This window comes from Maylandia zebra, linkage group LG18, assembly GCF_041146795.1.
Source record: "Maylandia zebra isolate NMK-2024a linkage group LG18, Mzebra_GT3a, whole genome shotgun sequence".
Classification (NCBI taxonomy): Eukaryota; Metazoa; Chordata; class Actinopteri; order Cichliformes; family Cichlidae; genus Maylandia; species Maylandia zebra.
The window spans coordinates 4,296,967-4,310,687 of NC_135184.1; the positions used below are offsets into that span (position 1 = coordinate 4,296,967).

At 39.2% G+C, this 13,721-nt stretch overlaps 2 protein-coding genes across 2 annotated transcripts in view; both read right to left on the reverse strand.

Annotated features, from left to right (window-relative positions):
• The window catches only part of ranbp9 (RAN binding protein 9), a 31,799-nt gene extending 27,498 nt beyond the window's left edge, over positions 1-4,301 (reverse strand). Inside the window, exon 1 of the mRNA XM_076877111.1 lies at positions 3,667-4,301. Coding sequence (XP_076733226.1) covers positions 3,667-3,883 — 217 coding nt within the window. The 5' untranslated portion in view covers positions 3,884-4,301. The remainder of the gene's footprint in view (positions 1-3,666) is intronic.
• A 3,557-nt stretch (positions 4,302-7,858) lies between these two features.
• Positions 7,859-12,718, reverse strand: rnf182 (ring finger protein 182). The gene is made up of 2 exons (XM_004569426.3): positions 12,536-12,718; positions 7,859-11,001 (listed from the first exon to the last, which is right to left on the reverse strand). Exon 2 carries the CDS (start codon positions 10,647-10,649, stop codon positions 9,786-9,788), a length of 864 nt encoding a protein of 287 aa, XP_004569483.1. The 5' UTR covers positions 10,650-11,001; positions 12,536-12,718; the 3' UTR covers positions 7,859-9,785.
• Positions 12,719-13,721: the final 1,003 nt, after the last annotated feature.

Consider the following 13,721-nt stretch of genomic DNA (forward strand, 5'->3'; position numbering starts at 1 on the left):
GTGAGAAGATTGTCACTCCAAACGTCTTAAATCTGAGCGGCTCATAATCTCAGTCTTTAAGGTTAACATGAAGCCACAGTGTAGAGCTATTAACAGCACCATGACGGTTATAAATCACATGTTTACACTGCTGTATGTTACTCAGTAACTGTTTAGTTATTACAATAGATAGTCAAATAAACTGGTTTTATTAATAAATATCATTAGAGAGGGAAATTCTCAGTATGCTGCCAACAGAATATCTGACAATATCCAATACATTTACTTAATGGCTGGTTCTTTATATGTAGGATATAAACAATAAACAGCAGCATCATTTGACCTGACTGCCTTCATGTAAAAACAACATACATTTGTAAATGTATGTCTAGACCATAATACAGGCCCTGAGTTTACAGTACAATTTGTCATAATTTAAAGATTTCTTTAAATGCTTTTGTATGTCTTAATAAAGACACTTGGTTACTTATCACAGTTAATTATTTTCTTTCAAATACCCCAGAACCACATTCAAATATAAGGAAATATATACTAGATGTAGATCAAGTGAAGTAAACACCTCACCTCCATTTTACAAATTTTCTACTGGCAATATGGCTCCCAGATTGAAAGAGCAACAGGAAAACACGATCATTAAAATTTTACATGAAACATTAATTTATTAGTCAACTCAATCATTTAATCTTTATAATTATATAAAGTTTAAAGATGATCAGCTTACAAGAACACTTCTGAACCCAGAATTAACAGTGGTTTCCATTTTTGGCAAACACAAGTCTTGAACGTATTCATCTGTAACCAAAATAGCTAAACCATTAGAGTCGGGTAAATGAACCGATCAATAAATTAATCAGTACTGACTAAAAACAAAGACCATGTTAATTATTAAGTGAGATTACAAATAACCTGTATTAATATTATCATTATCATTAATTACAGACATTATTACAGAGCGGTTAATTGGTAACACAGTGTCTACAGAATAATAACTTTTCTTGTGTAGATTTTCTACTGTTCTTTTAAGTATTGTCTGTTATACAAACTTCTGCACTAGGGCTGCTCAATTAATCGAATTTTAATCACGATTACGATCTGGGCTTTCAACGATCATTAAAAATGACTGAGCCGATTATTAGCCCCTCCCTCATTTATCCGCGACACCTTAAAGGCCGGTCCGTGAAAATATTGTCGGGCATAAACCGTCCGTGGCGCAAAAAAGGTTGGAGACCGCTGATTAAGAGGACCCGAGGGAAGCTCGGAAAGCTAAGCAGAAGTTATTTGGAGAGTTATTTGGAGAGTGACTGCCGTTGGTTGAAAAGAGAGTTTAAAAAAAAAAAAAACTTCAGTGGTGTTGCACACTATTTTATATTATTTTTTTAAAGTCATTGTTAACCCTTTAAAGCCGGTCAGAGCAGCACGCTCCGTTTTGCGTAACTATTTTTAAATCCCTGTAGAACCTGAACCGTGTAAGCTAGCGCAATAATTTGTTTTGCATATGAAACCGGAGGAGTTGTACTTACATCTGATGCCATCAGCTTGTCCTCGGTCACGGTTTCGTTCCACATATAGCTTTGCAAAAATTGCATAAAAAGCGCTTGCAGGAACAAAAACATAATATTCCAGAAACACGCTTTGCCGATCCATCAGCTGTTCGTAACACTTCCCACAGTGAAATGATGCACATGCTGTTTTCTTTGCAAATTTGCATCATAGGATTGTTTTTTGTTTTTCCTGCAGTATATAAAAATTGCTGTATCTCCAAAATAAAACTATGAAGACACTCAAAATAAATTTCCTGTTGTTGTAAACTATTTTTTGCAACTTTATTGTATTTAAAGTTTTGAGGGATAAGCCTCTTAAATTTCTCCAAGTAGAAATATATGTAAACAAAACAAAAGCGATTTTCATTTTGTAGTTTATTGCACTTTTTTGCAATTTATGTAATTACTATGGACTTAATGCATACATATTATTAAAATATGGGCTATAACAGTTGTATTGATGTATAGCAACTTGAAATGCTCCCACAAATGGCACTACAGCATGTAAAAAAAATAATATAAGCTCTGGTGGACTTGGTTCTATAGTAGGTCTTAAAGGGTTAAATAAATATCGTCAAATAATCGTGATCTCAATTTCAGTGAAAATAATCGTGATTATCATTTTTGCCATAATCGAGCAGCCCTATTCTGCACAGTAAAGCTGTTTAAAACAGTCTTTGGGTGTGAGGTGTACAAATGTGAATTATATCACTGAGTAACACCAATGCTATTCTCTCTTGCTCTGATGACATTTTTCTGTTATTACTGTATTAACATATGAAACATTATTTTCTCAAATATAGAATTAATGCTTTTGTCCATAAAATGTCAGATAAATGTAATCTTCCAAAACGAAATCTTAACCCACCAAAGAATTATTCATTTTCTAGCCAACTATACCACTAAATATTAGCATTTAACCATGTGAAATGTGAATATGTTTAATTAAAAAAATTTTTTTTACATAACTGACATGTCAGTTTGTAAAGTATTTGCTATTTTACATTACAATGTATTTTACATTTCTGGTAGGCCTTGGGACACAGCTGACATTTAGTTTCAGTAGAACTCGCAGAACAATCTTTTCAGAGGGTTTTATATGAGAATTTATATTTGGAATTGGAACCAAAACCCATCTAACTAAACTCAAAGGGTTTCCATTTACAACTATGGCATTCTGTTAAAACATGGTTAATCACAGAAGGCCTGAATTTTAGAGCTTAACACTGCTGTTAGAATAAACTGTTCAGTAAGTGGAGAATTGCTCCCTGGAGGTCAGTACATGTAAAAGTTTTACAGTGTTTGAATGTTAAAGTTGCAGCTGCTGTAAGAAATTCAGGTGGATTTGTTGCACAAAGGCAGAACATTCTAGTTGCAACAAGGAAGCGTGTGTGCAGAGGGCCAGACAGACACAGAATAGCAGTACACACCCAGGAAGCAGTTGCACCTTTTTAAAAAACAAAACAAAACAACAACAACACACTAGCCTTTTCTTGTAGGCCTGCACCAGAAAAAAGAAAAAGAAAAGAAAGAGAAAAAGCCCTCTAGATAGAAACTAGTCCAACTATCTCTGCATATCGTATCAACACTAGCCACTTCACTGGAAGCCTAGCAGAGCCTCTGACCGGGATAATCACGATATTTGACACAGCATTTCCTGACAATTAATAATAAATAAAATAATGTTACATTAGCCTAACAGAGGGTTGTCAAGCTCTGGTTCATTTTGGATAACACTGAACGTTGTAATTTTGGCACCCAAACCATCAGATGTAATTTGGCTAAGGATGTTTTTTAAAAATATATATTTCACAAGAGAGTTGGCCAGGTTGTCTGTCGTGAAAGCTTCCCGGTGACTATAAATGGAGCTGACGAGCTGTCTCACAAGGTAGCAGGAAAGCTAACAAGCTAGTAGGTCAATTTTGGCTGTGGCTACACCTCGCCAGCTGGTCGGGTTGCAAGATGTCCTCTGTCTTGTTGTTGGTGAAGCTGCTAGCTTAGCAGACTTTGTTTTTAGCCTCAACGGCAGTTGGCTTTGATCCGCTAACCGTCAAGCTAAGCTAACATGTCGTTAGCATTTGGTAACACAAGTACAAAAATTCCCGATTAAGGGTTTCTGTCATACCTTTATAGTGTACACGGAGGTTGTTCTGAGACAGTCCGATGTAGCTGAACTTGTCCTTCGGGCTCCAGGATCGGGGAAGTGGAGTCTCGTTTTCGTTAACGGCCGGATAGAGCCGTCGGAGCCGTTGATTGAGCTCCTTTTCCTGCTCGTTCAGAGCCGAGTCTCCGTGGACAACTACCGACATCAGAAACCCACCGCCGGATGACTGTCCAGACATGGCTACGACACGAGTTTTAGTAAACTGGCTTGTCAGCAACAAGCCAGAGCCACTTGTGTCCGTCAGTGTCAAGTTTTAAAGGGGAGTTAGCAAAGCTAGGAGGCTAAGCTAATTGGCTTCGCTGGTTGTTGCAGAGGCAGCCAGAGCTGGTTAGCCGAGCAGCTAACCTGGCTAACGCGTTTAGCTTGGCCAGCAAAGGCGAAGCGATCGCTGAAAATGACTCAGGTTGACATTAGGTCTGACTAAAACACAAATAGAAACAAGAGGATGAGACTGCCCCACGGGATCTGAGCAAAGAAGTTAAAAAAAAAAAAAAAACAGGGAGCTAGTCGGTGCTGGGGGCAAAGTAACTACTAACGTTAGCCTAGACGGATCGACAAAGTATGATGAGCTCGGCTAGCCTCGATCTTTTGTTTGTTGTCGGAGCATTATCCGCTGATCTGATTGGCTGAAAACAGCTCCACTCACTTCCTATGGGAATGTGAAGAAAATACACAGAATGAGCTAAAAACTATCTTATCAGTAGATTACAAGGTTAACACTGTCAGCAAGTCTTCATGATTATTGTCATCATCATTGTTTTCAGTTTTTAAGCTCTATCATTATTATTACATTTTAATTATTGATGTTTATAAACTAGATTTACACTTAATTATATGTCTTTCTTTTTAATATCCTATAACAGTGTAAGGTGAAAAATCTATATGGTCTTATTTGTGGAAGTTTTTTTTTCTTTTATCTACCACTTACTAACTTAACCATATCCACTACTTTGGGTATAAGCCAGAATACCCAGAGAGAACCCACAAAGACACAGGGAGAACATGCAGGAGAACATACATAGAACATACAGGAGAGGCAGGAAAGGCTGGATTTGAACACAAGGTGCAGGTGCTAACCACCCTTTGAAGGCATCACTTATTTCGGTTTTAATAATATAAACAAGCATACAAGCAGCTTTTGGCAACCAAATGAAGGAAGAACTCTTGTTTAACAAAAAAGAGACTTCAAGCCAGGCTTGGGGAAGGGCAGCTATCTGTGGTGATCAAGTAGGGGGACTGATGGAAAGGAAATCCAGAAAAGAGGAGCATGGAGAGATCATAAGTGACAAAAAAAGCTACTTTCAGCTGCACCATATTCAAAAGTGGTCACCATGGCCAATTGCACTGCATGATTGATTGGGCCATGGTGGCTACCAAATACCCAGAACACCAAAGGGGGGTCTTGTCAGGACTCCTGGTTCAGTTCACCTTGCATTTCCTCATGGAATCAAACCAGGTATCTTACACTTGTTTGTCAAACATGTACACCACTCCACTACGGAACCACATGAATAAAAAACCCCAGTCCTCCAGAAACCCTACTCTATAACATTAGAAGCATTTCTCTCACTTGAAGGATTTTCAGAGAGCTTATAGAGAAGCTTGATAATAATTAATTACAGTAGTTCAGTGTGTAAGTAACATATCTATAGATGTGCCTTCTTCTAGTTTATTAACAGTGTACTGCACATTAATTGCATTTTTATTTTTGCCTGCAGTCTCACACATGTTGACAGCCAGGGGGTTATTGGTGCTAATCTTATTTAATTTGCCAATTTTTTAAATATTAATTGACATCTAATTACTACATCATATCAATGACTGTTTGCTTCATTAAAATACATTTATTTGTTTATATAGATTTTTTGTACTGTGAACGAGACTGAACCCGTATTACTTTATAAAAGATGTTTTATTAAATACTTGTTAACATGAAGAAGTTTATTAAATCAAATTGCTCTTATGTTCAGTTTACATCTCTGTATTTCTATTTTTGCTAGACTGTAAACAGTGATGCCCCGGTGATACATATTGGTAGCCTCACTGGGCAGAAGTTAAACATAATTACAGCACATGTAACTTGCACACAGTAACTGAATGCAACATGTAGTCGATTGCACAGGTAATAAAAGTGGAGTAAAGGTTGATACTAATGATTCTACGTTTAGGGTATAAACAAAAAGTTCAAAATCTTGATTAAGGTCGGAGTGAGTTGCATTTTTTACCAAATCCCTTTCACCAACCCCGGCCTCCACTAGGTACAAGTGTCTTTTCCTTCTCTGAAAAAATATTAGCACTTTCTTCAGAGTTTACTGTGCTTCATGTAGTAACTAACTGTTAAATAAACACGAATTTAATGTGCAATGTGTACTATGAATTTATCAGGTAAATTTAAAGACGACCTCTTACCATTTGCGTTGCTATTTTGCAGTGTTTTCCTGTTGTGAGAAAATGTTATGGGGAGGTGGTTGGAATGGATGGTGGCTGTACAAATACAGGCCGAGACAGTGAGGGGTAATTATGTAGCCGATGTTTAAGGAAAGGTGGTTTTTAAATTTAGTGTTAATAAAGTTGTATCTTATGATTAATGTGGACTTTTTATGTAATAATTTTTCCCTAAACTTGTATTTTTTAAAGGGCCTATAAACATTACAGTACATAGTATTTAGCATCAGAGTTTTGAACTTTAAACTGACATGCAGCTAATCAAATTACCTATTAATTAACAGAGAATATTTTTGTCTGGGGCCTCTCTGTGTAGTTCAGCACTAATCCAGCCCTGTTAGTTGATATTTTAATAGTTAAATTAAAGGAAACCAGCTCAGTCAAAACACACACAGACAGAAAGTAAAACAAAAGCTTGGCAATAATACATAATTCATGCCTGCCCGTGAACTAAAAACAGTTGTTTTAAAGATCGTGTTTTGTCTTGTTTGTGTTTCCAGCAGCTCTGATCACTGTTATAAACGAAAAGGGGTTTTTTGTTTTGTTTTGTTTTGTTTGGCTCACATGGTCTGTGAATGTCCCTCGCGCCAACATGTGGGAATGTTCGTTGCATCACTAAAAAGGAATCTGAAATGATGTTACGCTCCCTGTAGGGAAGCAGTTGCTCACATTCACATCCCCTGGAAAACACACACATTAGGCCTTGGCTGTTTATCATCAGCAAGACGTGTGCTGTAGAAGCAGAATGGGTACAAATTGTGCTGGGAACAGCTCCTCAGTGTCTTAAACAAATGAATGAATAAATAATAGTGCAACAGAAATGAAAGCTCGGATTTGAAACCATTGGTGGAAAATGTATTCATCTATAAACTGAAGCTCTTTATTCTATCCTAATAATTTTTTTTAGAGAGGGATATTTTCTGTTCTCATCTTATATTCAGCAGCTCAAACACGAAAAGGCTAATGACACATCAATGCAGTATAAACCAGGATCATAGCAAAATAAGCTATAAAAACAGTTTGTACAAGCAAAGTATTTTAAATCAACAGCAACCTTTTACAGAAATAATGATTTTCACACATTGAGAATCTCTGGTTGGTGTGTCCTTTTGAACGATATTAAACCAGGAAGTGAAACTGATTAAGAGTCTCTTTTCCAGAATTCACCAGAACCCCCGAAAGTAAAAACAAAACTCCACACAGAAGGGCTCTGGTGGGATTGACCCTCTTCCTTCTTCTTCTACTGAGCCACAGCAAGGCTTAGCTTCAGTGCTTTTTTTATAATTTAATTCTGTATTTATCCATTACAATATTCCATATTGATCACATTTTAGTTTGTACTGATTTTACATGAAAAAGTTCTGGGTGTTGCAAAATAAAGAGGAATAAAACTGACAGAAAATAAAGAATAAAAGTTTCTAAAAAGCAATTCAGAGCAGAATAATCAAATAAAGTGGTATTTAAAGCTCGCTTTCTAACCAATGGTGACGCTGTAGAGCGATGTAATAAAGCCCCTGTTTTTATGCATATATATATGTCACAATATGCTGTTTATGCTTCTCCACTAATCACATGAATTAAAACGCATAATTAAAATTTATGATTTTGTAGAAGTTAACACACTCACTTGATATGTGGAAGGTTGCTGGTTCAATTCCAGCTGCAGGCACCCTTTGGAGTTGTGACAGGAATACCACCTGGTGCCAAATCCACCTGTTCAACTGCTTATGCAAATATCTAATTAACCAATCGTTCAGCTCAACAGATTTAAACTTTAACATGTGGTCAAGACAACGTCTGATTGACAATACTGCAACATTCAGATGAGAAGGTCAGAATTTGGTGTAAACAACTGGATAAGTAGAAGAAAATGGATGGATGGAACATAATAACATGGATGCCTTATCAACGGTTCAGGGAGAACTGTTGATACAAGAACCTGGAGATTCTCATCATGCGGCAACGGCATGATGCCATCATGTCAATATGGACTAAAATCTGTGAGAAGAAGTTCCAACATCTTGCTCAGTTTATGCCAAGGTAGATCTGAAGACAAAAACTAGTCTAACCCAGTACAAGATAAAATAATGAGTAATTTGGTAGTCAATTTGGCACCTTTTAAAAGGTTTGTATTTGTATTATTATATTAAGGTAAAACAAAAAATGCCATCAGAGGTTAAAGACTATTTTAATAAGCCACAAACGATAGCAGTACAATGTTATTCATCTCATACTCATTTATCAGCTTGTGTTTGACTTTGCTCTCTCAGTCAGTTATCTCTCCAGACGTCTCCGCTCCAGACAATAGCAAGTAAGCATGAAAACATGACTGTTAATTTGACTTTCAAACTTACAGTGTAAACACTGCTGTTACATTTGCACCAAAATCTTAAACAACAATCTGAGCTGGTCTGAAGCAGATTCTAACTGTTTTAATTGACAGAGATGTTCTGTCAGTTATCAGTCACTCCATTAGCTGACATCTTTTTGCAAGGATTAACAGCCTGAATAAAGACACTGGAAATAAAGACTTTTGCAAGGACAGGACATCCAGCAAAACCTCAGCAGTGAAGGTGGATGTTGGGGTGGATGGTCACAGCACCCTCTGGTGGCTCAGACTAATAATACAGTACTCTGTGAATAGACGTTAACAGCAGAGATCCCACGTCTTTAAAAAAAAACCCACTAGCTTAATGTTTGACTAATTATATCAGCTAGATCCTGCTTTTCCCTCCAATGTTAGTTATCAGCAAACATTATTATTATTATGCCTCCTTTTATTCTATTTGAGGGAATTAATCATTTTAGCTGGCAGGGCTTTAATCGGAACAAAATGATTTGTCCCTCTGACACAAGCAATGAGTGTGTTTAAGATCAAATCTAAGATCTCAGAGACAACGTTTAAGAGCTCTGCTGCTGATCTGCAGGTTGCATATTATATCTCTATTAAAGGTACCTATTGTGTTTTTCTCATGTTCTTTCAGATATGTACTGCTACACTGGCAGATGCTCGTGCCTAAACATGGCCAAATTTTCAAATGATGATGTTAGTCATGTGAAAGTAATCCCAATCAGCCAAAAGTTCAGCCTGATCTAAATACTCTGTCAGTTTTATTTTTAATCTTCACTCTGCACGATGACAGGATAGCTCTGATATGATCATCTCAGGTGCACAGCTCTGGCTGTGACCACAGGAGCTGCACCCACCTGTGGTTCAAACCTTATGTTTGCCACTCATGGCACTCGGAAGAAAGCTTGTTGGTTAATAGCTAACCTGATGTATCAGGGAATAGGTTAAAGAGGACACCATGTATGTAAATCAGCCACACCAATGTGGAGATGAGAACAGTCTGTACATTCCTTTAGATTTTGAACTATAACATCATAATGCATTACATTAAACAGTGACTTCAGAAGTAGTGTTTTAGTTGAAGCTATCTGACATTTTGAGCTTTATTAGGTAAGTAAATTATCAGCCTAAAAACTGCACAAATTAAGATGTATGAGCTCCACCTTTATGCCATTCAAATAACAGTTCACATGGTTAGCTACACAGTAACATCCCCATTAGTCAATTCTGGAGATCTATTGTCAAGCATGTTCAAAGCAAAGCATTGCCTGTTCATTTGGTTGCATTATGATGGTAAGCAGTCCCAGAACTCATGGCAGATACACTGGCAGAACCCATAGACCATGATCACGATGAGGCTGGCAGGAACCAGGCTCACCAGAAGCACCCCAAGTGTTGTCCTCTGCATTATGAGCAGGTAAACCCCCATAGGCAGGGAGCTAAAGTACAAGAGCCCCAGGACCCATACCAATGCCCGGGCTGAAGTCTGGCACAGGAGGGCTGCACAGTTCCACACTGTCCACCTCTCTGCGATGGATGCCATAGAGTCTTGACTGGATGAGTGGTAGTCCTGGTTTGACAGGTGAGAGCCATGTATCTGCTGGTAGGGATGGATGTCTTGGGTGGATATGGATGCGGGCGGAGGCTCCATGATAGTAATGACCACAAAATTAGGGGAGCTGCGGATGGTGGAGTAAGGGGTAGAGGAAGATGTGGAGGAGGAAGTAGATATCACAGGTGAATTGCTGCTCATCAGTGAGCTCAGGCGCATGGGGCTTAGGAGCAGCTCCGTAGTTGCCTCCTGGTGGAACTGCCGGTTTCTCTGATTCCTGTTTTGGAGGGCCAGCGTTGCCACCAGGTTGCAGTCATCTGGCAGGTTGCTCACAGCATCTCCTGGCAGTCTAGTGAGATAGCGACAAAACGGACACACCAAGGCATTGGGAGGCGACTCACCCAAATCCAGGATCTTAATGAGACATTTGGAGCAGAGACGGTGGCAGCACTCAAGCACCTTAGGCCTTCGACTCCCCAGGTTGTAGGCGCAGTAGCAGATCTTACACTCCATCTCTTCAGTGCCCAGCATGTCCACAAAGCTAGAACCTCCAACACCACCACCACTATCCTCGGGGTTTTGCATCTCTAGCATCATCCTGTGCTCAAACTTTATCCAACTCTAAGATCAAACGCAAAATCCAACCAAAAGCTCAAGTCCAAGCTCAGCACCGGTACTTTTCCCATAGATGGAGACACTGATGAAGGTCCTCTTCACTGAAGATCTAGGCTTCATTGCGGCTGTCTCCTAAAATGTGTGTGTGTGTGTGTTTCAATGTGAAGCGAGAAGAGAGACATGTGAGAAGGTGAAGCCCCTCGCAGGATTTGGCCTCTGGCGGTTGCTTGGCTCCAAGCAGTTGGGTTGACCGTGCTTCATTTGGAGTAAAAAGCCTTTCATGAGCCGCACAAAAAAGGGGGGAGAAGGGTGAGAGAGACACTGAGAGAAAGACCTAAAGAGAGAGAGAGAGAGTGAGAGACAGAGAGAGGGAGGGAGACACATAACTGTTAACACAGCAAACAGAGGCGAAAGGACAACAAAGCAGAGCCTGTACAAACCAGAGCTGGAATTTTCGAGTCTGATCTTTTGTTGCTCCATGAAATTCAGCCCAATTAGTGACTGATGCACGCACACACACACACACACACACACACACACACACACACACACACACACACACACACACACACACACACACACACACTACTGTATTCATGACTTCCGTGACTTACCTTCATACCACACTTGCTGTAGACTTAACCATTAGTTGCCTACACACATGCCAACCTGAAATCATGTCCTCACCTTTAATAATTTACGTAGCATGGATTACATTTTTGTCTCTGGGAGGAAGACACACCCTCATAATGTGGCATTGTAAACACGCAGCATGGATAAAACCCAGGTAACACACACAAACAGACAACAACTGCAGCTCCCTGTTAATGGTCTGCAAAAATAAGTGTGCATGAAAAGTTGAATGAGTTTCTATATAAATAACTTTATCTGTGTTGTACAACACTTTGGTCAGCCATAATGCTATATAAATAAACTATGGTATGTTATGACCCATCCTGGAGGGGCTCAGAGTAAGGTTCGGGCATCTGACAAGGATGCCCCCTGGGCGCCTCCTGGGTGAGGTGTAGACCCAGGACACGCTGGAGAGATTATATCTCTCGGCTGGCCTGGGAACGCCTTGGTGTTCCCCCGGATAAGCTGGAGGAGCTGGCTGGGGAGAGGGAGGTCTGGGCTTCTCTGCTTAGGCTGCTGCCCCCGCGACCCGACCCCGGATAAAGCGGATGAAGATGGATGGATGGATGTTATGGTGTGTGTGTTTGTGAGCATGTGTGTAAATATGCAAAATTATGTGTCCACGTAAAAACAGAAATGTGTTTTCTCATACATCCCTAGAGAAATGCCTGGTTCTTCTAAATCCACGGTGATAATTCTAAACAGGTAAATAACTTCTATCTTTATGAGTGTCGCCATGTGTATAACGACACTCCTGTCTAGGAAACAAAGATCCTGTGGAGGTGGGGGTGGATGATGGGGTCAGCAACATTACAAGTCCTGTTTCACATCTAGTAGCCGACATGGTTTTATCTTTTTTTAAACAATCTTTCACAATCCTTCTAGCGCTACCTAAATCTACACACATCTGAGTCAAATTCATATGTAATACCATGCATAATGTTACAAAATGAGAACCTGTGTTTTCATTTAGTATTTCCTATATTAGTGTCCATTTATCAGGTTAGATGGGTGCAGATGGTTGTTTCAGCTAATGTTTCTGCATGAAATCTTATGGATTATCTTTTTATTTGTAAGAATGCTGCTGTTTTCTGAAACAGTTAGCTAGTAACGCACAAAATCAGCCATTTGGGTTCCATCGCGGTTACAGCAAATTTAAATCCCACGATCCAGTTTTCATTAGCTGAAATTCACAGTCAACAGTTTGAAACAACAAAGAAAAGAGAATGTCTTACCATGAAGGACACCTATGATTTGAGACCAGGCCCGCTGATGCAAATATGTGTCAGAATTGGTGAACTGGTGTGGACTGAAGGAGTGGACCCAGCAGTGGAAAGTGGAGCAGGTCCATGTTGGAGATCCTGGTTTGGCAGTGAGCTCTGATCTTGATTTATGGCCAGAACAGCACAGGCAGCAGAGCAAAATGGGTCAACGTCTCTTTGTAGATGTGAGCTTTCCTTGTTAAGATGGGCTCATTCCGTCGAGTGTGGCAGGTAGCCCAGTCTGCCATCTCTCACGCAGTGTCATTTAGCTGTTGTTCTGTTTGCCACCTTAATTACTAAACTAAGAAAACTAATGATAAGTGCCCAATAAAAGTCACAATCGTCTCACACAGTAATTTCAAAGACTAAACTGGTTTTGTGGTTTCAGGGCTGGATTTACCCTGCAATGGCAAACTGGCACATGCAAAGGGAAACGTTTGTCACAAAGATTATGGAAACTTTGATATTGGTCATTATAATAAGCACAGTACTGTGCAAAAGTCTTGAACCAAGTCATGTGTCAGGTCTTTGCTGGATTTCTTTCCTGTTTTTTAAGGAAATTACTTTGCGATACTTTTTCTGCAGAATCAGCTGAAGAAACAAATCATATGGTTCTGCAACAAGCTGATGGTACAAAGCTTGGTGTCTGAAGCTTATTGTCACCCCCTGAGTTAGATGGATTTTTTTTGTAAGTTCAGTTTGCAAACAAACAAAAAGATGCATTTCTTTGAAAATTGTCAGGTACAAGGATGCTGGAAGGAATGAAAAAGGAACCAGTGTAAAAACCAAAACAACCTGCTCTGTAGCTTTTGACAGCTCTGAAGCGCTTGCAACATTTTGTACCTCAATGTTAAAATATAATATGTTTTTTTTTGTTTTGTTTTTTCTTTTACTTAAAGTTGCGTCCATCTCACCTCTGGGTCCACAGCAGCTTAGAATCTCAGCTAGCCAAACATGATTGTTGATCTGTGGGAGGAAACTCAAACACAGGCTGTCCAGTAACAATAACATGAATCACTTGTAGTGACATTTATCTTATTTCTGTACTGTTTTATTGCACAGTTCATAGAAGTTCATTTTAAAGCTCAACCAAGTGATTTTTTTTACCACTAGTGGGCAGAAAAACAAACATGAGCCACCAAGCTGTTCAAGCTAATTT

Coding starts and splice junctions, on each gene's coding strand:
- rnf182 (XM_004569426.3), bottom strand. CDS start 10,649: ATGATGCTAGAGATGCAAAACCCCGAGGATAGTGGTGGTGGTGTTGGA.